Source organism: Pristis pectinata, chromosome 5 (assembly GCF_009764475.1).
Source record: "Pristis pectinata isolate sPriPec2 chromosome 5, sPriPec2.1.pri, whole genome shotgun sequence".
Taxonomy (NCBI): domain Eukaryota; kingdom Metazoa; phylum Chordata; class Chondrichthyes; order Rhinopristiformes; family Pristidae; genus Pristis; species Pristis pectinata.
In genome coordinates this window covers 67,653,355-67,679,854 of record NC_067409.1, presented here as the reverse complement: position 1 = coordinate 67,679,854, position 26,500 = coordinate 67,653,355, and the positions used below count along the sequence as shown (strand labels likewise).

Below are 26,500 nucleotides of genomic sequence, written 5' to 3'. Positions count from 1 at the left end.
CTCTAACTGAGGATCTTGTAGTAGAATTGCTCCTGAACCTCTTTGGCAAATAAGCTTCCTGATGAGGACCCTTCTCCCTCTTCAAGCAGCATGCTCTCCTCTGGGTTACCCATGCTCATGGTTCATTCCAAGTGGATATCCCACAAACCACTCATTACTGAGGGGAATGGGAATGGGATTGTTCAGAAGCCTGGTACACCAATCCTTGAAGACTTTTGAAACTTGAGAACAACTATTTAAAGCAGTGGAAATGCCAGAAGAAATCAAGCAGAGGGGGCTGGAGGTGGTGGGAGGAGTGATTGATTGGTGATGGTAGGGCCAGGACATGGAAACAATTAAGTGTCTGTTTCGCTTTCGCTAAGATTTAGTTAAAGAAGGATCAATAGCAAAATGTAAATAATTTTTATCTGCTTTTTCTGCTTCAGCTGATGCTGCTGGCCACACTACATTAATTTAAGCATCACATATTTTGACTGCCTTATATAAGCCTTATAAGTAGAAGCTACAGTTCCCATTCTCAATGTGCAAAAGACCCTTGAGCTCAGGAAATAGGCTGTGACCAGAAGAACAATGAAATAGTGGAAGCAGATCTTGCCCCACGGATGATTGGCTCCCATGGTGTGAAAAAGAAAAAGTAATTCCAATACATAAAAGTCAAAATTTCTGTTAATCATACTCTTGTTACATAAAGCCAAAAACAACCATGACTCAGCCATACCTGACCTAATTTAGTCACCAAGACTTTGACGGTGGAACTGAAGAGCTGTGATTATCTGTAGAGATTACATACTGTGAAGATGCATCATAATTATACCTACGTGCACTCCTTAGATAATCAACAGACATTTTCACTGTTTTGAGTATTACCATCTGTAAATTCAGGATCACTGTCCCTCAACATTACTCTGAAAATACATAAACTTGTCTTGCCAACATCTGTTCATTAACATTAATCAAAAGATTGTCTACAATACATTTCCACGCAGTATAATACCTCTCTAGATGATGACTTTGAGCTCACCCTCCAAACAAGAACATGCATGTGTTGTCTGTGTATTGCTGCACACCAACTGAATATGGGGCAAGTCATTGTCAACACATTCACTGAAGCACAAGGATAGGCCACAAAACACGAATCCTCTACCAATCTGCCCTTGCAGCACAACACCATCTTCCTAAGATAAAGGAACATCAGGAGACCCCAAGAACGTGAACTACTTCCTGTGTATCAAGATCCATCTCTCAACAAAGGCAGTCTTCAACGAGGAAATTCACTATCACCTACTGTATGTTAATACAGTCTTTTGTCATCTGAGAAAAAGTGTTTGAAGATCAAGATCTTAATGACCACACAAAACTGATGGTTCAACCTGGCAGCAGTGATTCATGCCTTTGTGAAAGCTTTATGGATGTCCTACAGCAGATACCTCAAAGCACTGGGGACATACTGTCACAAACCAGCAACAAAAGAAACACACTGAGCATGATTTAGTGTTAAAAACTATTTTATTAATCACTACTTATGATAATACGTAAAATAAAAGTAAAAATGTTAGTATGTTAGAATTCAAAAATGTTAAACCTCGAACGTTAACCCCAAAACTAAACTCTAAGCACAGGATGGTAGCATAAAATGGCTTTCAGCTTCTTAAATGCTTCTTGACAAGAATCTGTCCAAACAAACTTTACTCCCTTCTTCAGAAGATTAGTTAGGGGAAGAGCAATATCAGCAAAACTTTTACAAAATTTTCGATAATATCCAACCATTCCCAAAAATCTTCTAACAGTCCTCGTACCTGTGGGAATAGGGAACTCAGATATTGCTTGAACTTTTGCCTGAACAGGAGCTTGCTTGCCTTGACCTACAACATAACCAAGATACGTCACAGTGGCATGGCCAAATTCACTTTTAGCCAAGTTAACTGTAAGGTTAGCCTTGGAAAGTCTTTCAAACAACCTTTCTAACGCAGAGATGTGATCCTCCCATGTATCATTCCCAGTCACTAAGTCGTCAATGTAGGCATCTGTATGGTTTAACCCATGAATCACTGAATTAATCATTCTTTGAAATGTTGCCGGAGCATTTTTCATTCCAAATGGCAAAACATTGTATTCATACAATCCAGAAGGGGTTACAAAGGCTGAAATTTCCCTTCCTCTATCTGTTAATGGAACACACCAGTACCCTTTTAATAGGTCAATCTTTGTAAGAAATTTTGCCTTTCCCACTCTGTCTATGCAATCATCCACCCTAGGAATAGGGTAAGCATCTGACTTTGTTACAGCATTCACTTTCCTGTAATCTGTGCAAAATCTAACAGTTCCATCAGGTTTAGGTACAATAACACAGGGCGAACTCCAATTTGAACTAGAATGTCTAATAATATCATTTTCCAACATGTATTTTATTTCCTGATCAACAAGTTTACTTTTTTCCACATTCATTCGATATGGGTGTTGTTTGATTGGTTTTGCATCCCCAACATCAACATCATGGGTAATTATCGATGTTCTGTTTGGAACATCTGGGAACAGATTTTTAAATTTTAAAATTAATTCTCTCATCTGTTGTTTTTGTGAAACTTGTAAATGGTCCAACTTCGTTTCAAGGTTCTCCAGGATATTTTGGTTTTTTAGTTTTGATGGCCTTCCTCAACATCAACATCAGGCATTCTAGAAACAACCTTTACACCATCCACCAAGGCCACCACTGAATCCCTCTCATAATAAGGTTTTAGCATGTTTACATGACAGAGTTGTGTTTTCTTGCGTCTATCTGGTGTTTTGATTATATATGTTAGATCAGTCACTCGAGATTCAATAACATAGGGTCCAGAAAAACGAGCTTGCAAGGGATTATTTTGGCTAGGGAAAAATACCAACACCTTTTGCCCCACTGCGAATGTCCTAGGCCGAGCACGTCTATCAAAATATGTCTTCATTCTTATCTGGCTTGTTTTCAGATTCTCTCTCGCTAGCTGGCAGACTCTCTCCAACCGAGTTTTAAATTTTTGGACATAGTCCAACAGACTCAAGTGAACTTCCTCATTAACCCATTGCTCTCTTAACAACTCCAAAGGTCCTCTCACCCTATGTCCAAACACAAGCTCAAACGGACTAAATCCTATTGACTCCTGGATCGATTCTCTAACGGCAAACAAAAGTAAATGGATACCTTCGTCCCAATCCTTGGTGTTTTCAAAGCAATAAGTCTTCAGCATATTTTTGAGAGTAGAATGAAATCTCTCCAGAGCTCCTTGAGATTCTGGGTGATATGCAGATGATACAATCTGCTTTGCTCCCAGCTCATAGACTATTTGTTGAAAAATTTTTGACATAAAATTACTACCTTGATCAGATTGGATTTCTTTTGGCAAACCAAACAAGGAAAAAAATTTTACAAGAGCCTTTGACACCGTCTTGGCCTTAATATTTCTAAGGGGTATTGCCTCTGGAAATCTAGAAATGGCACACATGATGGTTAACAAATACTGATTTCCAGTCTTAGACTTTGGTAAGGGGCCAACACAGTCCACAATCACCTTCGAAAAGGGCTCCCCAAAAGCAGGAATTGGTTTCAATGGAGCCACAGGGGGTTTTTGATTTGGTTTACCTACCATCTGACATGTGTGGCAGGTTCGACAAAACATCACCACATCTTTTCTCAAACCAGGCCAATAGAATTGTTTCAAGATCTTCCCTACAGTTTTATTCACACCAAAATGACCACCCAAAGGCATACTGTGGGCCAGGTTTAAAATCTCATCCCTATAAACTTTTGGAACAACAACCTGATGAATAACTTCCCATTCCTCAGTAACAGAAACATGAGGAGGTCTCCATTTCCTCATTAACACTCCATTTTTGACATAGTATCCAGTTGGCACCTTTTCAATCTCCTCACATGAGAGAGCTTTTTCTTTCAATTCTGTCAACTCAGGGTCCTTTGTCTGTTCCACCATAAAATCCTTCCTTGACAAAGACAAATCTTTAAATTCAGGCTCACTGTAAGGATGTTGATCCTCCAGTGAAGACAGAAAAGTCTCAGATAAGGCATCATAATTTTCTTCCTGTTTAGGACTGTCACAAGGAACTACATCAGACTGCACCGGACTGTCTGTCTTGGCTAATTCTCTAGCTCTAGCTCGAGTCACCGCACATGATGGGTAAACATCTGGATCATCCTCAGACTCATCAATCCTTGGTTTGGTTGTTAACCGTACCACAGGATCACTTTCTCCATTTGCAAGGTCATTTCCCAATAACAAAGAAACTCCTTCCACTGGCAAACTAGGTCTTATCCCTATCTCGACTGGTCCTTCTACGAACTTTGACTTTAAAATCACCCTGTGAAAAGGGACAGACATGGTCTCACCTGTAACGCCTCGTACTAGATTTACTTCACCAGTGTCACTTTCTTCACCAAAATTTAAAACACTGTCCAGCAAGAGAGATTGACTAGCCCCAGTATCTCTAAGAATTTTCACTGGCACCTGGGGTGACTCATCATTCAGTGAAACAAAACCCTCTGATACATACGAACGGAATTCCTTTCTCACCTCCTCCAACTTTTCCGCTTTTCCCTCTTGCAAGGACTGATCTTTAACAGCATCTCCTAAACCTTTTTGATTTTTAATTGCCTGAAAGCAAGCATTGGGCCCAGCTTCCTTCTTTTTCTTCAAAAGGGCACAATTAGATATCACGTGGCCAGGTTTCCTACAGTAATAACAAGTACGCTCAACAGGTTTCTCCAGCCCTGGCTTCTTTTCATCTTTTCCTTTTTGATTACCTCCCAATTTAATCTCTGGTTTACCTGGATTGTCTTTGTAACTCTTTTGAAAGGTTTTAGGTTGTCCCCATTTGGATTTATGGGTTAAAGCATAATCATCTGCCAACCTAGCAGTTTCTTGTAAAGTTTCCACTGCCTTTTCATTTAAATATGTTGTTAATTCAGCTGGAACACATCTTTTAAAGTCTTCCACTAGTATCAATTCTGTCAATTTATCATAATCCCCATCTACATTTTTAGCCAGGCACCATCGTTCAAAACATATTCTCTTTCCATTGGCAAATTCCATATAAGTCTGATCTGCAGATTTCCTCAAGTCTCTGAATTTTTGTCTATAAGCCTCAGGGACCAATTCATAGGCCTTCAAAATAGCTTGTTTTACCTTGGTATAATCAGCTGCATCCTCAACAGACAAAGCAGAATAAGCTTTTTGAGCTTTACCTTTAATCACACTCTGTACCATAAGAGCCCATCCTTTCCTTGGCCAGTTTGAACTCACAGCAACCTTTTCAAAATGTTGGAAATACTGATCAACCTGATCTTCTTCAAAAGGAGGGACTAATCGAACCTCCCTGCTGGCTGAAAAACCATCATCAGAATCAGATTCCGAACTCCTACGCTTCATTTGTAACTCATGCTGCCTCTTTTTCTCCTCGTTATCCAGCTCCATCTGCTTCATTGCTAGATCAGCCTCTATCTTCATCTGAGTTATCTTTTGTTCGGCCTCTAATTTCTTTTGTTCGGCCTCTAATTTCTCTCGCTCGGCCTCTATCTTTAACTGGGTTTGCTCTCGTTCGGCCTCTAATCTCTTTTGTTCTCGTTCAGCTTCTATCTTTAACTGGGTTTGTTCTCGTTCAGCTTCTATCTTTGCCAGCTGCACCTGTGCCTCAGAAATTGCTATTTCACTGCCAGGAAACTGTTTTAACACTTCCTTCTCAAACACCTTCTTTTCCACATAATGGCCAGCTATCAATCTCTGAATATCTGCCTTTCTCATAGACTGCTTTACTTCTGTAAGGTTTAGCCTTGTAGCAATCTTTATCAAATCATCCTTTTTCGCCACCTCCAATCCCTTTTGGGTTGGTGACTCCAAAAATGCCTTAATATCCATTGCTGCTGGTTTCCACACACACAAGCCAATTAAAAAGAATTTATCAGACCTCCCTCAAAAATCTTTGGATTGAATCTCGAACAAATCTCGTCAATCTGGGGTACAATCCCAGACGACACTCGTTAACCTTGGGAACTATCCCGGACGAGCCCCCAATTTTGTCACAAACCAGCAACAAAAGAAACACACTGAGCATGATTTAGTGTTAAAAACTATTTTATTAATCACTACTTATGATAATACGTAAAATAAAAGTAAAAATGTTAGTATGTTAGAATTCAAAAATGTTAAACCTCGAACGTTAACCCCAAAACTAAACTCTTCGTGTGTGTGCGTGACAAAGTCCAAAACTCCCAGTTCCTGAATGGTTCTTAAAGTTCAGTTCCGCAAGCCATAAGGTGAAACATGAGCAAGGGCTTCTTCAACAACCACCGTTGTCTGAAGATAAGACGTAGACGTAGAGAAACATAGAGAGAGTACATATGTAATCCAAATGTTCCACGATGGAACCCAAACGGCACTTCAGTGTTTACTCGGTAGTGACTTCCTCACCCCGAAAACCATCCGAACCGTGGTCGTCCACATACAAATACCTGTTTCCTTCTACAGGTCAGCAACAAAGTGAACTCCACCGGATTACTTCCAACTTCCATACATGGATTTCAGTGGCAAACACAGTTATTGTTTCTCATCCATCGATAGAGAAAACAAGCAGGCTGGTGTCTCTCTCCCTTCTCTCTCTCTCTTTCTTCTTCTTCTAACTTCTTCAACAACGTCATTACGTCCTTTATCTTCTATTGACGTAAGCACGCCCCACACACACATACACACACATTCTCTATCTTAAAGGGACTTTCACTGAGTCCGTAACAATACCCCCAATGCCACCTCCGTGAAATCCTCCAAATCCATTAGCAGGATATGCAAACAAATGTCACTGCCCTCTCCCAAGCCAATGTCCTCAAGACCAAGACCTTAATTACACTCAGTCAACTCCAATTGGCAGGTGACATTGTTCACCTGCTGGACACCAGACTCCTGAAACAAACACTATTCTAAACTATTTCAGGGCAACAGATGATCAGGTTGTCACAGGATTTGCCTTTGTCCGTAAGGCCTCCTTGAAATGATTGATGAGAATACCTGGCTCATGACAGGTGCCCAGAATGGGTTACCAGGAGTAGTAGTGGAATCACGAGGTTTGGTGGAGTTTAAGAGGCTTTTAGATGGACACATGAAAATGAAGGGAATGAAAGGTTGTGGATGATAAACAGGAGGAGGACATTTAGTATGAATCGGCATCAAAATCGGCACAACATTGTCGGCTGAATGGCCTGTCCAGTGCTGTACTGTTCTACATACTATGTTCTACGTTCCAGGTGGAGAAGGAACATTCAGGCTGGTGTTGACAGCATCCAGTATATTCACCAGGAACATACAAAAGCCCTGCTTAGATGGTGGAAGGAAAGAAAAACTTCGTAACTTACCCACCCATCTGTTCCATCAAACACTACTTGCATCATCTATGGCAGAGTCTGCGGGACTCACATTGGATCCATCAACCACCTCAGAACCTACAGAACTGTCTTCCTCAACCCCAAAGGGCTGTTAAGAGGAATGAGATGCATTAAGCATGCAAGTCTGCAAGAATTCAGGGTTTTCTGCGATGAGGGCAAGCACAATACTTTGCACGTGCTGTAAACCAACTTTATCAAGTACAAAGATCAGAGACCTCCAGTTCTTGTATTATGCTGCTATAGTTAAAGGCATCCACTCTGGCTGTGTGCTGCCGTTAATCTGGTGCCAGGAACCTGGCACAACTCCTGCCCTCCTCACTACTGCACACTGCTGTGCTGGGAACCTGGAGTGAAACCCTGCCCTCTGTGGGCTCTGCCACAGCAATGAATCCCTCATGGGTCAATGTGGGCAGGATATCTGAGAGGGGGCTGGGGCGGGCAGTGGCCAACCAGTGTTGAGATGTGAGGCTCAGGGCTGCACCCTTGCTGGCATGGCAAAGGTGGACCATTTCTGGAGACTAGTAGCAGCTGTTTCATCTTAGATTCTCTCTCATCACCTCCAACTGGATAAATGGCAACTGCTGTCTTCCCTCCTTCTTCCTTGACTGCACAAATTCGAAGGCCAGCAAGCACCACTGAGCTTGTTACCATAGGGCAATCTCTGGACTGGGGAGAGCCATGCAGTGAAGCAACAAAGGCAGACAGCAGCTTCCATCACACCAAACAGTAGGATCTGGGTAGTCTTTCAACACATGGAGCAGGTGCTGGCAGTTCCCAGCCATGACCCACTTCTCAGCGTTGACCTGCTGCACCCAGTCCTCACAGGCAGCTTCTCCACATTGAGCCATGGGCACCTCATTGCTCCTTGCACCCAAGTTCTCAGCACAGCATTGTGCAGCAGCAGCAGGGAGGACAAGGGTTCATGTTGGGTTCCCTGAACAACTTCAGGAGGGCAGGGCTTTGTACAGATCTCTGCACTCAGGTTCTTGGCACAGCATTATGCAGTATGCAAAGGACAGGTGTTTACGCCAGGTTCCTGTACCATTATATATGCATAATGCTATAGTGACCCCTTTTAGAACCAGTTCCATTGACTCCCTCATTCCTGGGAACACATCTGAAATGCTAAGCAAGGTACCACTGCATCATCTGAAAAAATGCAAATATATTTTTCAGTTGCACAATTGCATTCTGGGAACAATTTTTGGGAAACTGTTACGTGCAGCCATGATTTCCAATCTAATCAAAGTAGTGAATAGAAAATGTGAGGTCCAAATGAAGCCTCTGTGTAGTCGCAGGAATCCTAAAGTAAGTTGCTTTGTCGTGATCTCCATCTTCTCTTTCACTGGACGTCTCAGCTGAGGCCTTCAGTGAAAGACTTAATGCAAACTTTGTGACTTTTCTGTCTCTTTAACATGCCTTACCCCTTTTATCATATACCAAAATAATTCCAACCTGATTTTGCTTTAGGCCCCTCCTTTTCCACCCCAGTTCTCATGTTTTTTTCTAAATACTTCTCACCTCTTCCTTCTCTTCACTTTCAGGAGTTGAAGGAACTTTGGAATAGGAATGCTTTTTTAGTTAGATCCACTTAATGTACAGAACTGTCGCTGTGCATGCTATACTTTGTTTTTGAAAATGATTTGAATGCAAGCAAAATAATCAGAAGCAAAGTACGACATGCATAGGCTGCTATATCACGTGTCTATCACATGTAACCTAAGATAAATTTCTCCTACATCTTTTGGCTGTCTTCTTCCTAAAAACTAAATTCTTGAAAAGTGTAATGTGGATATGGTTTGTGAAGTGAGTTGACTTGATTGACTAAAGCCTTACTTTATTCTGGATTTACACACATCCCTACATTGTTTTACTCTTAAGTACTTACTGAAAGTTGCTTTCTGATGATTTCCAGCTTTTCAGTGGCTGTTGCCAACTCTGTATTTGCTTGGGTTAGAGCCTGGCGCTTTGGCTCCACATCACAGTAAACCTAGCAGTGATAATAAAATGCAATTAGCAACTTGTTATAGAAAAATTCTCAGAACATGAACAACTTCCAAACACTTTCTTTGAACATTTGTTACTTCTCTGCAATTGGCCCAAGGTACTGATAGCCCTTCATGAATAATTTTTTTTACATTTTTTTGGCCTGTTCAGCCCTTCACAGGTTATTATAAGTCCATTGGGTATTAAAATACTGAAATCATGTCACTTCAATCATATGCCACTAGAAAATAAACTTGAAAACTGCCAGATAGTTTAATGATGCAATTTATTTAAGCTATCCCTAACTTTAAGACTTGCTTCATTCTTTTTGCACAAAGTAATCAAAAATAATTCCAATTTGTCTTTCTCCAACCCAAAGGCAAGACCACACTCTTCTCCATTTTAATCTGTATGCCATCAATTCAATTAATCACTTGGTCTGCCTTTGCCCCTATTAATTCTCACTGCAATAATTTAATGCTTATTAGTTTCATGTGCAAAGTTGATGTTTGGACACTCGACGCTCTGTTACTTCACCAAGTCAATTTACTCTTTCTTCCACCTAGTCCCCAGCACTTATTTGCTACACACCAGCAATCAAAGAATATTATACAACTAAATTTCAATCCATCCTGCCTCCAACTGCATGTTTGTTTTACTAGTATAAAACTTCATCAAACATCTTCAGGAATTTCATATACACAACATTTAAATAGTCCCCCACAAATCACACTTGGAACTTCTTCAAAACAATTCCACTAGTCAGGCTAGACTTGAACTTCAAAATCCATGTTCTTTGATCAATTGACACCTGTCTGCATACTTGGTCTGTGCCTGAAGGTAGATTCCCAGAACTAGTATGAAGCTTAAAAGCTTGCAGTAGGTTGGAGGAATGAGTTTTTAAGGTTTCCAATTTAAGGACAAGATTCGTGGATCTAAATACATCTGCAAAATTTTATCAAGAATGTACTGCAATTTACCCAATGCTTTTAAAAAGTTCATTGTTGGTACATTATAGTAAAATGGATTTATATAGTATGGCTTCTTCCTTAGCTGTAGGCTGTCTAGATGGGAAAAAAAGAGGTCCTGTACAAAAAGATACATGCATAATTGCAAAATTAATTTAAAATAGTTCAACATTTATTGGGATTTTCTGTGAATATTTTTATATTACTGAAATAAAATTTCAATATTCTTGTTAAATATTTCTCACCTCATAAAATTTGATGATATTAATGACCCAAGCACAGAGACCCGATGCTGCAAATGACTTGGTGCGAACCAGATCAGGATTGAAATCTGAGTCCTGCAGATATTGCTCTTTTACAATTTTCAATGACTTTTCAGGGATATGTTCTTTGTCATAATTTACCAGAGTTTGGAGGAAATCATCAACCTGAGGAAAGTAGCAAAGCTCACAGCTGTCATTAGAATAGTGATAAAAAAAAGCTAGACCAGATTCTTAGTATGTCTGGCAGGTTTTGTGCACCTTCTTCTGCAAAGAAAGGCACAATATGATTTTTTAATTCCTCTTCCATATCCTTATTCTCCATTGTAAATGTTCCTATCTCCAAGGGGCTCACATTTGCCCTCGCTAGTCTTTTCCTTCTCATATGCTCATAAAAGCTCTCATAGTCCATTTTCACATCCCAATTTTGAGAATGGGGCATACCTAGGCATCTTTCCATATTATTGGGAAGATACCAGTGATGTAACTGCAACTGTTTGGTTAGAGGCACAGTTAGCTCTGGAGCATAACACTTCAGTACTACAGTTAGGATATTGTCTGTCCCACAGCCTTTGCCATTTCCAGTGTTCTCAGCATTTCTTGATTTCACATGGAATGAATCAAGTTGGCTGGAGACTGGCTTCTGTGATGGTAGGGATCTCTAGAATAAACTGAGATGGATTATCTATTTGGCATCTCTGGCTGAACAATGTTGCTAATCATTCAATCTTGTCTTTACCATTTACATACTGGGTTCTGCTATCGGAGGATTGGGGGTATTATTGGAGCCTTGTCCTCCTGCTAACTGTTTAATTGCCCATCACTATTCATCACTGAATGTGGTAGGAGTGCAGAGCTTCAACCTGATCCAACGGTTATCAAATTGATTCACTATGTCTGTTGCTTGCTGTTTAGCATGTATTCCTGTATTGCAACTTTACTAGGCTGACACCTCAGCAATTTTAGGTATTCCTGGTGCTGCTCTGGGCAAGCCCTTCTCTACTGACTAAACCAGGGTTGATTCCCTGCCTTGATAGTAATGGTAGAGTGAGCAATATACTGGGCCATGAAGTTACAGGGGGTGTACATTTCTGCTGTTGTTGATGGTCTCTAGCTCCTCATGGATGTTCAATTTCGAGCTGACAGCCTGTTTTGAGTCTACCCATATGAAGTGCTCCCCCATGTTATGTTTTTATATGTTGAAAATCATCCCCTTCAGTTTTTGTCTCCATAAAACCGCATTGCTGGCAGCCTTCAGTAAAGATTTTGTTCTTTGTGAATTGAGAACTACCTCAATCTGTGGTCCCAACATTGTTGCTTTTCACCTGGTTTCAGGACCATGTATGCTAAGGGGTGCAATCAATCCACCCCATGGTCAAAGTGGTGTTGGGGGTGGTGGGGGGAGAAAATGAAGAGTGGGTGCTCTTAGCCCCTCTCTACCGTATTTCCCGTTCTGCCCTCATTTTTCACAATTCCCATCCATGACCCTCTCCATATCCCCGATTATCTCCATGGCATTCTGAAATGAATGGCATTGTAGCTGCCTGTTACGCAATTGTACAGGTAGGGTGTTAACTCAAAGTCCATACAACAATACTTTCTTAATACAAGGATGACCCAATCTTAAGATACACAGGAAACTGCAGATGCTGGAATTTTGAGCAAAAAACAAACCTGGAGGAACTTAGAGGGTCAGGCAGCATCTATAGAGGGAAATGGGCAGTTGACATTTCAGGGCATGATGATTCATCTGCTCCAGACTAATGCCTCCACAATTTTGTTAAGTTATTCAGAAAAATCTCCAGGTTCTGATGGCTACCTTCTGACTGATTATTTTCTCCATTACTATTGCTAATTAAATTTAAGAAGTTGACATCTCTCTTTTTCTCTTTGCATCTCTGGTGCTTTATTCTCTTCCTCTCCTGAGTAGACTAGCTATTATGGTAAACTATTTTAATCAAAATTCTTACTATTAAGAAAGAATTTTTAAAGAGCAAACCAGTTTCACCTTTCCCATGAAGACCTTACAAGCCTTCCAACTTCTGTCTTTAGGTATTTTCCCTTTGGGAGCCAACAGCACCATGACTGCAGCAGTAACATTTGTCACTGCTGCAGGAGGGTTGGGGAAGGTTTTCAACTCTGTCAAATTCATCTGGAATAGAAACAGCAGCAGAAAATTGTATTCTTTAATAAATGCAAGCCAATACAAAAGTATTATCAAACTATAATAAACTGCATTTGAATACGTCAATATATCATAAGAATTATTGCCATAAATTCAACTTTTTTTTTAAATTCTCAGGATCCGAGCAATGCTAGCAAGACTGTATTTAAAGCCAACTCCTAAACAGGCCTGAAAAAATGATGGTGGGTTCTTTTAACATGTGCTGGTTCTTAGAGTCATTGTGCAATACAGCAATGGATACCGGCCTTTCAGCCCAACAAGTCCATGATGTGCACAGAGCCCACCCACCTAGTCCTAATTTCCTGCGTTTGGTCCATATCCCTCTAAGTCCTGCCCCTCCATGTACTTATCCAAATGCTTCTTAAATGATACTATTGTACCTGCCTCAACGACTTCCTCTGGCAGCTCATTCCATATACTCACCACACTGTGTGTGAAAAAGTTGCCTCTCAGGTCCCCTTAAAATCTTTCCCCTCTCATCCTAAATCTATGTCCCCTAGTTTTGGACTCCCCTACCCTGCAGAAAATGCTGTTACCGTCCACCTTATCTATGCCTCTCATTATTTTAAACATCTATGGTTCTATGGACAGTTATGTGGATAGGAAAGGTTTAGAGGGATATGGGCAAAATGTAGCCAAATGGGACAAGCTCAGTTAGGCAACTTGGTTGGCATGGACAAGTTGGGCCGAAGGGCCTGTTTCTGTGCTGTATAACTCTATGACTAACTCTATGACTATTTCTATAACGTTGCCCCTCATTCTCCCACGTTCCAAGGAATAAAGACCTAGCCTGGCCAACCTCTCCCTATAACTCTGGCCCTCTCGTCCTGGCAACATCCTTGTAAATCTTTTCTGCACTCTTTCCAGTTTAATCACATCTTTACTATAACAGGGTGACCAAATGCAAATACTCCAAATGCAGCCTCACCATCGATTTATACAACTGCAGCATAATGTCCCAACTCCTATACTCAATGCCCTGACTGACGAAGGCCAGCATGCTAAATGCCTTTTTCAACACCCGATCTACCTGTGGTGCCGCTTTCAATAAACTTTGCACTTGTACTCCTAGGTCCCTCTGTTCCATTACACTCCCTGGTGCCCTAACATTCATAGTAGTCCTGCTCTGGTTTGACTTTCCAAAATGCATCACCTCACACTTATCTGAATTTAATTCCATTTGCCACTCATTTGACCATTTCCCTAACTCATCAAGATCCCTCTGTAATCTACGATAACCTTCTTCACTATCAATGATAATTACGTGTCATCCGCAAACTTACTTATCAAGCCTTATGCATTTGCATCCAAGTCATTTATATAAATAACAAATAACAAGGGTCCTAAAACCGAAACTGTGGCACACTACTAGTTACCAATCTCCATTCTGAGAAGCAACCTTCAACCACCACCCTGTGCTTCCTACCTCTGAGCCAATTTTGAATCCACCTAACTAGCTCTCCCTGGATTCCATGGGACCTAACCTTCCAAACCAGTAAGAGCTTGTTGAAGGCCTTGCTAAAGTCCAAATAGACAACATCCACTGCCCTGTCCTCATCTACTGTTGTGGTTACACCTTCAAAAATCTCTAAAAGGTTCGTCAAGCACGACTTTCTACGCTCAAAGCCATCCTGCCTCCTGCTAATCAGACCCTGTCCATCCAAAAGCTGGTAGATCCCGTCCCTCAGAATTCCGTCCAGTAATTCCCCACCACTGATGTCAGACTGACCAGCCTGTAAGTTCTCTGGTTTGTCCTTGCTGCCTTTCTTAAACAATGGAACAACATTAGCCACCTTCCAGTCTTTGGGAACTTCACCAGTGGCTATTGATGAAGCAAATACCTCTGCAACGGGCTCTGCAATTTTTTCTCTAGCCTCTCACAAAGTCTGAGGATGTACTTGGTCAGGCCCTGGGGATTTATCCACCTTAACAGGCTGTAAGGCTGCAAATACCTCCTCCCTGGTAATATGAATATTCTCCAAGACATTTCCACTATGGCTTCCCTTATCTCTTGAGCAACCATGATTTTCTCCTCAGTAAACACCAAGGAGAAATACTCGTTAAAAATCCCAGCCATCTCCTGTGGCTCAAGATATAGGCAGCTCTGCTGATCTCTAAGGGGATCTTCTCTTTCCCTAGCCACCCTTTTACTCTTAATATAGCTATAGAAACTATAGGGATTTTCCTTAACCTCACCTGCCAGATCCATCTCATACCCTCTCTTTGCCCTGATTTCCCCACTAAGAGTATATACTTAATTTTTTTATGGTCATCAAGGGATTCACTTGCCTCTGACCTTCTAACCCCAATGTATGCTTCCTTCTTTATCTTAACCAGAGCTTCTATATTCCTCATCAGCCAAGGTTCCCTAAACTTGCCAGGTTTACCCTTCACCCTAACAGGAACATGCTTCTGCTGGATTCTTGATATCATACTCATAAAAGCCTCCCACTTGCTATTCATTCCTTTCCCTTCAAACAGGCTCACCAAATCAACCTCTGCTAGATCCTGCCTAATTCCCTCAAAGTTAGCCCTGCTCCAGTTTAGAACCCCAACCTGTGGACCTGTCCTATCGTTTTCCATCACTTTTTTAAAACTAATAGAATTATGGTCACAAGAACCAAAGTGCTCCCTGACTGCCACTTCAGTTACTTGCTCTGCCTCATTTCTCAAGAGGAGGTCCAGTATTGCACCTTCCCAAGTAGCGTCCTCCATATATTGACTCAGGTAACTTCCCTGGACACATTTCACAAATTCCACCCCGTCCAGGCCCTTAACATTCTGGGTAGTCCAGTCAATACTGGGGAAATTAAAATCTCCCACTAATACAACCTTATTATTCTTACAACTAGGAGCAATTTCTCTACACACCTGCTCCTCAAGTTCCCACTGACTATTGGGGGGGGGGGGAGGGTCCATAATACAGCCCTAGTCGAGTGACGCTCCCCTTCTTGTTTCTACATTCTACCCATATGGCTTCAGTGGACGATCCCTCATTTGTTACGGCTGTAACATCCCAATCCTAGAGCCAATCCACGCTCTGAGTTTGACCACCCTACCTGTTAAACCTCATGCATTGAAATAAATGCAGTTTGAGTTTTCCTTTCCCTGCCTTTACTGTGCCCCTGGTTATCCTTAGTACTAAACTTGCTCTCGCAGGCTACTGCTTTATCCCATGACTTGCTCCTGCTCAGAGTCCCACCCAACCCCCGCCCCCACCGCCAATCTATTGTAAATCCTTCCATGTAACATTAGTAGATTTCCCTGCAAGGATATTGGTCCCTCTCTGGTTCAAGTGCAACCCGTCCCTCTTGTACAGGTCATCTCTACCCCAGAAGAGATCCCAATGGTCCAAGAACCTGAATTTCCCTGCCCCCTGCACCAGCTCCTCAGCCACTATTTCATCTGGCCTATCCTTCTGTTTCTGACTTCACTAGCACATGGCACCAGGAGTAATCTGGAGATCACTACCCTCGAGGTCCTGCTTCTTAACTTCTTACCTAACTCCCTGTACTCATTCTGCAGGACCTCATCCCTTGTTCTACCTCTGTTTGTACCAGCATGTACAATGACCTCTGGCTGTTTGCCCTCCCCATCAAGTATTTTCTGCAGCTGCTCTGAGACATCCCTGACCCTGGCACCTGGGAAGCAACACACCATCCTTGCATCTGCGGCCACAGAATCTCCTGTCTGCCCCCCTCACTAGTGAGTCACCTATCACTATCACCCTGTCTGACTGCATTCTTCCTCTCTGAGCCTCAGAGCCAGCCAACGTGCCAGAGCCCTGACTACTGCTGCTAGCCCCTGAAAGAATATCCCTCTCAACAGTATTCAAAGAGGTATACCCGTTAGTGATGTAAGTTAGTCTTGAGATGATGAGCCACTTTGCCAGTGACAGTAAGTGACTAGGACTTTGAACCGGCATGATGGAGGGACTGCAAAAATATATATCCATACCAGGATGATGAGTAGGGAGCTTGTTGATGTGACACCCCTAAGACATTGCTGCTCTGCTCTTCTGGGGCTACTGCAATAGAATTTTCCACAACTCAATAAAAGGGGCAGGGACCTCACTGAATTGGATCTGGTGCCAAAATGTCACCCTCCTATCACAACTGCAGTACCAAAACACATGTTGATTCAAAGCCCAAGAACTGCAAGTGCAAACACTGTAATAAGTACACATTAAAAGTGTGGATGAGGCAACTTCTGCGACTCTGTTGAATATAAGTTCTCAGAGTGAAAACCTAACATTCCATTCCAAATGCTGTTGAGCTATAAACTTACCTTGTTCAAGGTATTTAGAGCAGCAGTAGCTGCCACCAGGGCAGGTTCAGCTTTGACAAGGTTGTCTTCACATTCTTTTTGCTTCAAAGCTATTTCAACTTGTATTGCTGTTACCTGCAAAGAGAAATATATTATATTTAGTGTTTGTGGCATCAAGTTAATGATAGCGATTGGCAGGAGAGAAGAGTTTGTGCATTTATGAGTAGAAGTTCTTAGTTCTGGTGCTGGGTTTTCCTCCATTTTCATTTATATCTTGATCAGCCAATGGACAACAACTGAGGATTTGCAGGGTGAGGTGGGGGTGGGGGTGTCACTATTTCAACAACTTACCAGCTCAGCTCCTCAGGCATTGCCAGTAGCTGCTCATCTTTAACTGCTCCATTCACAATCCCATTGTGCCTCATGTGAGGAGTGAGTGGGAGAGAACAAAGCAACTGAAGATGCAAAGAGAAGCAAAATACAAACTGCTGGAGAAATTCAGCAAGGAATAGTTGACTTTTTGGGTCATAACCCTGCATCAGGATTGAAAGTGGAGGTGGAAAATATAAGGAGGTGAGAGGGAAGAGTGAAACCAGGTGAGGTGGGGGATGATGGGCAGATGGACTCAGATAGGAAACAGGAGGGGGGAAGAGACAGATGGTGATAGTGGAAACTGATAAGGGAAAAAAAAACAATGGGCAGATGCAGAAAGGAAGGGTAGGTCAAGGGAGAAGAAACCCAGGTGGACAAGTGTGTGGGTGATGGGCAGATAGAAATGGAAAAAGTGAACAAAGGGAGAGAGACAAGGTGGACTGGTAGAAGTGGAAAAGAAATACAGGGGGAGTGGGTTACCTGAAACTGGAGAATTCAATGTTCATCCCATAGACTACCCAAGTGGTATGTGAGGGTGCTGTTCTTTCAGTTTGTGTTTGGCCTCACTGTGGCAGTGGAGAAGGCTGAGGACAAACAGGTCAGTCTGGGAATGGGAAGGGGAGTGGAAGTGACAAGATAAATCTCTGCAATATTTCAGCTTTCTCAAATTTGAGGTGTGTCAGCAGCCCGACAGCTGCAGGCACAGTTCAAGTGAGTTATCCTTAAATAACTAAAGAATCACCGAGCATTACAGAACAGAAGCAAACAGTTCAGCCCATCAAACCAACCCCTCTTTTTTTGAAGCACCATCTAATTAGTCCCATTTTCCTGATCTCTCCCTTTTTCCCACAGTTCTTTTCATCTCCTTCTCTGGACTCAACTAAATTAGTCAAACATACAGAGTCTCAGCAAATCCCTGGTAACTCATTTTTATGCTAACCCAAGTGAGTGTTAATTTTCTCTCAGCTTGGTATTTCTGAAAGCTTACCTATCACTGATGTTAAACTGACTGATGACAACAAACAGTTGCTCGGTTTATAAGGCGTCCTTTTCTTTGAACAGAGGTCTAATTTGCAATCCACCAACCCCTACATAACTTCAACCTTTTCTTCCCTTCAGTGACCAAGGATGCATCCCATATAGATGAGGTGATCAAGTCACTTTAAAACCAGCCTTTCTGAAACCTCCTATTTATCTTAATAGTATCCAAATGAGCTTCTCATTTTACTACAACTTTGACAATGTCTAGTTCCATTATAAATACTAATGTAAGGCACTCATTTAATATCTCAGCCATACCTTCTTTCTCTACAAATAGTTGACTTTATTCCCTAATTGGCACCACAGCTCCTTTGATTGTCAACATACTGTAAGTAAGTAGCATGCCCTTGATTTCCCTTTTAAGTTAGTATCATAGATTGCCGATTGTCTCTTTACTTATTTTATTTTATATTCCTCTGCACAATTTAAACTCAGCTTTATTCTCCCATGAACTTGTGAGCCAATTTCAGTCATTGCCCTTTTTTTCTGCTTGTCCTATTCTCTAACTCCATCATTATCCAGAAAAAACTCCTCCCCTTTGTACCCAAACTATACCTAACCAACTCATCCTTGAAAGCACACATTGCTCTATTACATTTCTGCTGCCAGTCTTTGATACAAATTTACCAGTAGTCACTGTCAAATGTGGCTTCCCACTTCAATCCTCTTTTGCCAACAGACTCAACTCAGTTGATGTCTAACATACAACCTTCCTGCATAACTAGGTGTTCCCTAGTTATGCAGGTGTTCCCTCAATTTCCTGCAGTTCATTAGGCATCCATCCTGTCAGTGATAAAAGCACCTCAAGCACAAATGATCCAACAACTCATAAAGCCATCAATGTCTCTCTTGAATTCCTACTTGTAGACCTTTTCATCACAAAGTCAATTCTTAAATAACCTTTTCCAGTCACACCATTACCCACCCACCTACAACTCTCCCCTCCACTACCCACATACCCAATTTCCTGCCCAGAAGATAATTAGGACATTCTCATATAACCTCCAAAAAAGAGTTTCCATCTCACCTAAAGCATTTTTCATATACATTCTGACTAGCTTAGTGAAGTCCATGCCAATTGTAGAAACATAACATTAGCAAATGAACAGAAACACAGTTTTACTAATCTTTAAAAATTAGAAAGAAAATGGTAATTACACAGGACTCAGCCCCTAACCTCGAAATTCAGCTATGCAGCCTTTGATCAATTATCCTGCTCAATGATTTGCACCAAACTCCAAAATCTATCCTACTGGGAGACTTCCATGACAATATACTAACGTTCTCAGGGAAAGAAATCTGCTATTCTTACCAAGTCTGACCTACAAGTAACTCCGACCCACAACAATATGGTTGACTCTTAACTTCCCCAGAAAGCCCACTCAATTTAACCAGGAGGATCACTATCACCTTCTCAAGGATGATTAGGGCTGGGCAGTGACATCCACATCATGAAAAATGAACATGTAAATTAGGGAAATGGGGTTAAGGGTTTGTCATTTTGTATGTAATTACCTTAACATACACCCTTCCTGCTAATTCATTACAAGCAATAATAGATTCAAAGAGTCACAGAGCAATACAGCATGGATACAGGCCCTTCGGCCCACGAGTCTAAACCAACCACATTGTCCACCTAGTTAGTCCCAATTTCTGGCATTCGGCCCATAGCCTTCCAAGCCCCGGCCTTCCATGTACTGTATCTATTCAAGTGCTTCTTATATTATTGTATCTGCCTCAACCACTTCCTCTGGCAGCTCGTTCCATACATTCACCACCCTTGTGTGAAAGAGTTGCCTCTCAGGTCCCTTTTACATTTTTTCCCTCTCATTCTAAATCTATGCCCCCTAGTTTTGGACTCCCCTACCCTGGGGAAAAGACTGTTACCATCCACATTATTTATGCCTCTCATAATTTTAAACATGTTGATAAATTCGCCCACCATTCTCCTACGTTTCAAGAGATAAAGACCTAGCCTGGCCAACCTCTCCCTATAACTCAGGCCCTTTAGTCCTGGCAACATCCTCATAAATCTTTTCTGCACTCTTTCCAGTTTAACTACATCTTTCCTATAACAGGGTGACCAAAACTGTACAAGTACTCCAAGGGCAGCCTCACCAACAACTTATAGAACTGCAACATAATGTCTCAACTCCTATGCCCTGACTGACGAAGGCCAGTGTGCTAAATGCCCTTTTCACCACCTTGTCTACCTGTGACACCGCTTTCAATGAACTATGCACTTGTACTCCTAAGTCCCTCTGTTCCATTACACTCTCTGGTGCCCTACCATTCATAGTTCAAGTCCTGCTCTGGTTTGACTTTCCAAAATGCATCACCTCACACTTATCTGCATGAATTCCATTTGCCACTCATCTGCCCACTTCCCTAACTCATCAAGATCTCCTTGTAATCTTCGATAACCTTCTTCACTATCAATAACACCTCCTAATTACGTGTCATCTGCAACCTTACTGAACAAGTCTTGTGCACTCACATCCAAATCATTTATATAAATGACAAATAACAAGGGTCCCTGGGGCACACCACTAGTCACCATTCTCCAATCCAAGAAACAACCTTCACCCACCGCCTTCTGTTTCCTAACTCCAAGCCAATTTTGAATCCACCTAACTAGCTCTCTCTGGATTTCCATGGGACCTAACCTTCCAGACCAGCTGCCATGCGGGACCTTGTCAAAGGCCCAAATAGACAACATCCACTGCCCTACCCTCATTTACCCTTTTGATTACCTCTTCAAAGAACTCTAAAAGATTCGTCAAACATCGACTTTCCCATGCACAAAGTCACGCTGACTCCTCCTAATCAGACTCTGTCTATGCAAAGGCTGGTAGATCCTGTTCCTCAGAATTCCCTCCAGTAACTCCCCATCACTGATGTGAAGCTTGTAGTTCCCTGGATTGTCCTTGCTACCCTTCTTAAATAACAGAATGATGTTAGCTACCTTCCATTCTTTGGGAACTTTATCAGAGGCTAACAATGAAGCAAATATCTCTGCAAGGGCCTCTGCAATTCCTCAGAATTCCCTCCAGTAACTCCCCATCACTGATGTCAAGCTTGTAGTTCCCTGGATTGTCCTTGCTACCCTTCTTAAATAACAGAATGATGTTAGCCACCTTCCATTCTTTGGGAACTTTATCAGAGGCTAACAATGAAGCAAATATCTCTGCAAGGGCCTCTGCAATATCTCCTCTAGCCCCCCACAAAGTCTGAGGATGTACTCGGTCAGGGCCTGGGGATTTATCCACCTAACTGTACTGTAAGGCTGCAAATACCTCCTCTCCAGTAATAGATATGGTCTCCAGGAGCTGCAGGAAGCATTCTGCTGTAACCATTATCATCCAACTAAAACTAATAAAACAGACAACAAACTATATCACTGATATTAAAAATCTATGCATCAGATCTCACAAGCAGAAACAAACTGTATGTAGAATTTCAACAGGAAAAACCTGTTTGGGGAACTTGTGTAAACTTAGAGCAACTGTGTGGAACAACTTCATTTTTCAATGTAATATTTGAATAATTAGTTAAGCAAGCTCTATAAGGTTACATTTGTAGAAATGGCAATTGTTGGAACCTTCAACTTTGATGAATGTTTAAAATGGGCAGTCACCATATATCCTGCTGATTTTCAATTCCATTGAATTTATGAAAAGGAAGATCATGCAATGTTTAAAATATCAGGCTGGTCTAATTATTTTTGTTTTCCTTTGTTAGGTTAAAATTGTACCTTCTGTCTTTAGTCATTGGGCAAAAAGTGCATGTTAACATCAGAACTTAAGGAAAGTATCTTCAGAAGAGAGGAGGCAATGAAAAAATATTCATAGCACATACCTTTTGCTCTTCTGCATCAGCTATTGCCTTCTCATGGCTCACTTTCTCTGTCTGATGTCCTATTTTAGTTATCAGAACTTCTGTATCTTTATTTCGGAATTTCAGTTCAACCTCCTGGGATGCAAGCTTGCTCTTCAGGTCTTCCACCTAACCAAAACTTTTGTCACGGAAAGTGCATAAGTACTCCGACAGTGCATTTTTTTAAACAATTCATTATGGTCTGAGCTTTCAAATACGCTATTATTTGCCCACAGCAGTCTTTATATTTCAAGAAATAATCCACTGCATGAGGAGCACTTTTCAATGGTTCTGAGAAATATGACAAGATGACACATAAGAGGCTTCAGAATTCTTTGCTTTCACATGTAATTAATAAGTTTTTATCAATGGTTTTGTTGCCTCTCTTTCATATTTGATTTGTTTCTTCTTGGTTCTGATTCACAACTGCTCTGCTTTAAATTGACCTACAAGCTGTAACAGAAATATTGTGTAAACTAGTTCAGGACAACAAGAAGTATACATAAGAAGCAAGTGTGCTCAACTTAAAATATCATTTTAAATTCATTTATGATTTGGGGCATCGCTAGCAAGGGCAGTATGAATTAATTACCCCTGAGGAGGTGGTGGTGAGCTGCCTCCTTGAACTAGTGCCTTCTTGTGAAAGTATTCCCAAAATGTTATCAGGTAGGGAGTTCCAAAATTTTAATCCATAATGACGAAAGGCAACATATTTCCAAATCAGCATGGTATGTGACTTGAAAAGGACCTGCTGCTCTTGGGGTTTGAGGACATGTGTTTGCGAAATGCTTTTGGTGTTGATTAAGTGAGTAACTGTGGTGTGTTTTGTAAATGGTACACACTGCAGCCATCATGCCCTGTGGTGGAGGAAATGAATGGTTATGGTGACAAAACAAAGCACGATTCATGCATGTTGCTTTGTTTTGGATGTTGTCAAGCTTCTTGATGGTCATTGGATTTGCAGTCATCCAAACAAATGGAGATTATTTATTAAGGAGAAGGACATTGTAATTGGGGAATTCAGGGAAGTGAATAGTGAAATTCTATCAATAAGGAAGTGATATTAGCAGGCTTAAAAGATGAACAGGTCTCCAGGCTCTGATGAGGTGTATCCCAGGCTGCTGTGGGAGGCAAAAAAGGAGATCACTGGGTCCCCAACAGAAATTTTTATCTTTTTGCTGGCCATGGATGAGGAGGACAGCAAATGTGGTACCTTTTACAAGCAGGAATAAGTCAGGTAATTATTGATGTGTGAGTCTAACGCCAGTGGTAGGGAAGTTATTGGAAAAAAATTGAGGGCAAGGGTTAAATCTGTACTTGGAAAGGCAGGAATTAATTAAAGATAGCAGGTTTTTTTGGGGGGAGATATTGTTTGATCAATTTGACCGAATTTTTATTGAAGAGGTCATAGAATATATTTGATGAGAAAAACACAGTTGATGTAGTCTACATGGACTTCAGTAAGGCCTTTGACAAAGTGAGGTGATGCATTTTGGGAGAACAATAAGGGTAGGACATCCAGACTGAATACATAATGCAAAGGCTCAGGGGAGCATTGAGGAACAGGAGAACCTTACTGTGTGAAGGTGTCAGCACATAATAAAGTGCTGAGGTGTAGAACGTAAAGTGATAAAGTGTTGAAGAAAATGTACAGGATATTTGCCTTCATTAACTGGGGAATTGATCATATGGACAGGGAGGTGATGCTGCAAATTTATAAAACATCGGTTAGGCCACAGCTGGATGACTGTGTGCAAAAATAGTTCCCACATTTAGGATGTACAGTAATTGCACTGGAGAGGGTGCAGAGGAGATTCACCAGGATGTTGCCTTGGATGGAACCATGCCAGTTATGAGGTGAGTGGATAAGGTGGACTTGTATTCCTCAGAGCAGAGGAAGCTGAAGGGGAACCTGATAGGGGCATACAAAATTATGAGGAGCATAGATAGGGCAGATAGAAGGAAATGGTGGTGTCAGTGTCAGGGTGGGAAACATTTCCTCATAGAAACGGTATCTAAAAACTAGAAACATAGGTTTAAGGTTAAGGGGTAAGTGGTTTATCGGGAATCTGAGGTTGTTGGAATTTGGAACACACTGCCTTAGAGTCAGTGCTCTCAAAACATTTAAGGAATATCTAGATGAACAGTTGAATTGCCATGGCATTGAAGGCTATGGACCAAATGCTGGTGAATGGAACTACTTATTGGGCACTTAATAGTCAGCATGGACATGGTGGATTGAAGGGCCTGTTTCTGTAGTGTATGACTATGACTACTAATTCATTGTGATTTAGACTGTGCCGTGTAGATGGCAGGAAATCTTTGGGTGTCAAGAGTTGAGTCACTAACTTCAGGATACTCTTCCTCTGACTTGCTCTCATAGCCACAATATTTATGTGACTGGTCCAGTTGAGTTTCTGATCAATGCTGACCTTCAGGAGATTGATAGTGGAGGACTTGACATTTAATGACATTATCATCACTGAGATTAGGTGTTTAGATTTTCTTTCATTAGAGATGCTCATTGTTTGGGACTTGTATGGCATGAATGTTATTTGCCATTTATTAGCCAGTATCTGAATATTGTCCAGGTCTTCCTGCATTCGACATAGTCTCCTTTATTTGCTGAAGAAAAATGGAATCAAACATTGTACAGTTATCAGTGAATATCCTTTTTTCTGATTTTATGAAAAAAGGTCATTGATGAAGCAGCTGGGACTAGGACACTGTCCTGCACAACTCCTGCAGTAATGTCATTGAGCTGGGATGTTTTGAACTTTAACCACCTCAAGCATCTTCCTCAGTGTGGGTTATTACTCAGACCATGAGTTTTTCTTCTGATGCTTATTGATTCAGTTTTACCAGAGCTTCCTTGATGTCACAATCAGTCATTGTATGGCACTTGGTGGCATAAATGTTACTTGCATACACCATCAACCTATGCCTTGATGTTTCCTAGGTCTTCCTGCATACATTGCAAATGGAATTGAACATTGTTCAATCATCAGCAAATATCTTCATTTCTGATTTGATAAAGTCATTAATGAAACAGCTAAACACTGGGCCTGGGACACTGCTCTGAGAACCTGAGGCTGGAATGATTGACCTCCAACAATGACAACCTTAATTTTTCAACTGCAGTATAACTCCACCCAGAAAAGTGTTGCCGACATTCCTACTGACTTCAGTTTTACCAAGGCTTCTTAATGTTTATATTCTTTTGAATGTTGCCTTTGTGCTAATGGCCATCAATCTCATCTCTTCTTTGGAATTCACTTTGTCAATGTTTGGACCAAGGCTGCAATGAAATGTGGAGCTGAATGATCCCAGGATAACCCAAAGTGAGCATCAGTGAGTACGTTATTGGTAAGTCCTGCTTGATAGCACAGTTAATGACACCTTCCATCTTTTTCTCTGATGATTAAGAGTAGACTTATTGAGTGATAATGAACTGGATGAGATTTGTGTTGCTTTGTGTGAACAGGACATACATGGGCAATTTCCAATACTGCTGGATACATGCCAATGTTGCAACTTGGCAAGAGGCATAGCTACATCTGAGGCACGTACTCAGTACTGCAGCTCATATGCTGTTTATACCCATAGCCACTAGATGTTCTTATGTCATATGTTGTAAATCAAATTAGCTAAAGAATGGCTTTTATAATGAAAGGGATCTCAAGAGGAGACCAAGGTGGATCATTTATTCTTGTCAACCAAGTTCTGGGCTCTGCTACTGTTGAGAATTGGAACGTTCTAGGTGCCTTCTCCTCTCAGTGACTGGTTATTTCTTCAACACCACTTGCTGGATGGGACAGAACTTTGATCTGATTGTTGATTGTGGAACACTCAGCTCTACTTCCAGCAACCTGCTTCTATTATTTAACACTCATATAGTCCTGTATTGTAGCTTCACCATATTGGCACCTCATTTTCAGGTACACCTGGTACTGCTCCCAATGTGTCTTTATGGTCAGGTCAAAGTTGATGTGACAAATATGCTGAGCCACATTGCAGACTGTGGTGGAATACAACTTTGCAGGTGCTCAGAAGCAATGGCACTACATAAATGCCCAGTTTTTGAACTGCCAGATCTGCCCTGAATCTATCTGATGTCAGTGCCACACAA

The 26,500-nt window shown here is 41.4% G+C and overlaps 1 protein-coding gene across 1 annotated transcript in view; it reads right to left on the bottom strand.

The window, feature by feature from the left end:
* The window catches only part of LOC127570973 (dynein axonemal heavy chain 11-like), a 395,392-nt gene that overhangs the window by 123,489 nt on the left and 245,403 nt on the right, over window positions 1-26,500 (bottom strand). The window contains exons 58-62 of the mRNA XM_052016942.1: window positions 22,354-22,500; window positions 17,104-17,217; window positions 12,640-12,783; window positions 10,617-10,799; window positions 9,306-9,407 (exon numbers count right to left, since the gene is read on the bottom strand). Of these exons, the coding sequence (XP_051872902.1) occupies window positions 9,306-9,407; window positions 10,617-10,799; window positions 12,640-12,783; window positions 17,104-17,217; window positions 22,354-22,500 (690 nt within the window). The remainder of the gene's footprint in view (window positions 1-9,305; window positions 9,408-10,616; window positions 10,800-12,639; window positions 12,784-17,103; window positions 17,218-22,353; window positions 22,501-26,500) is intronic.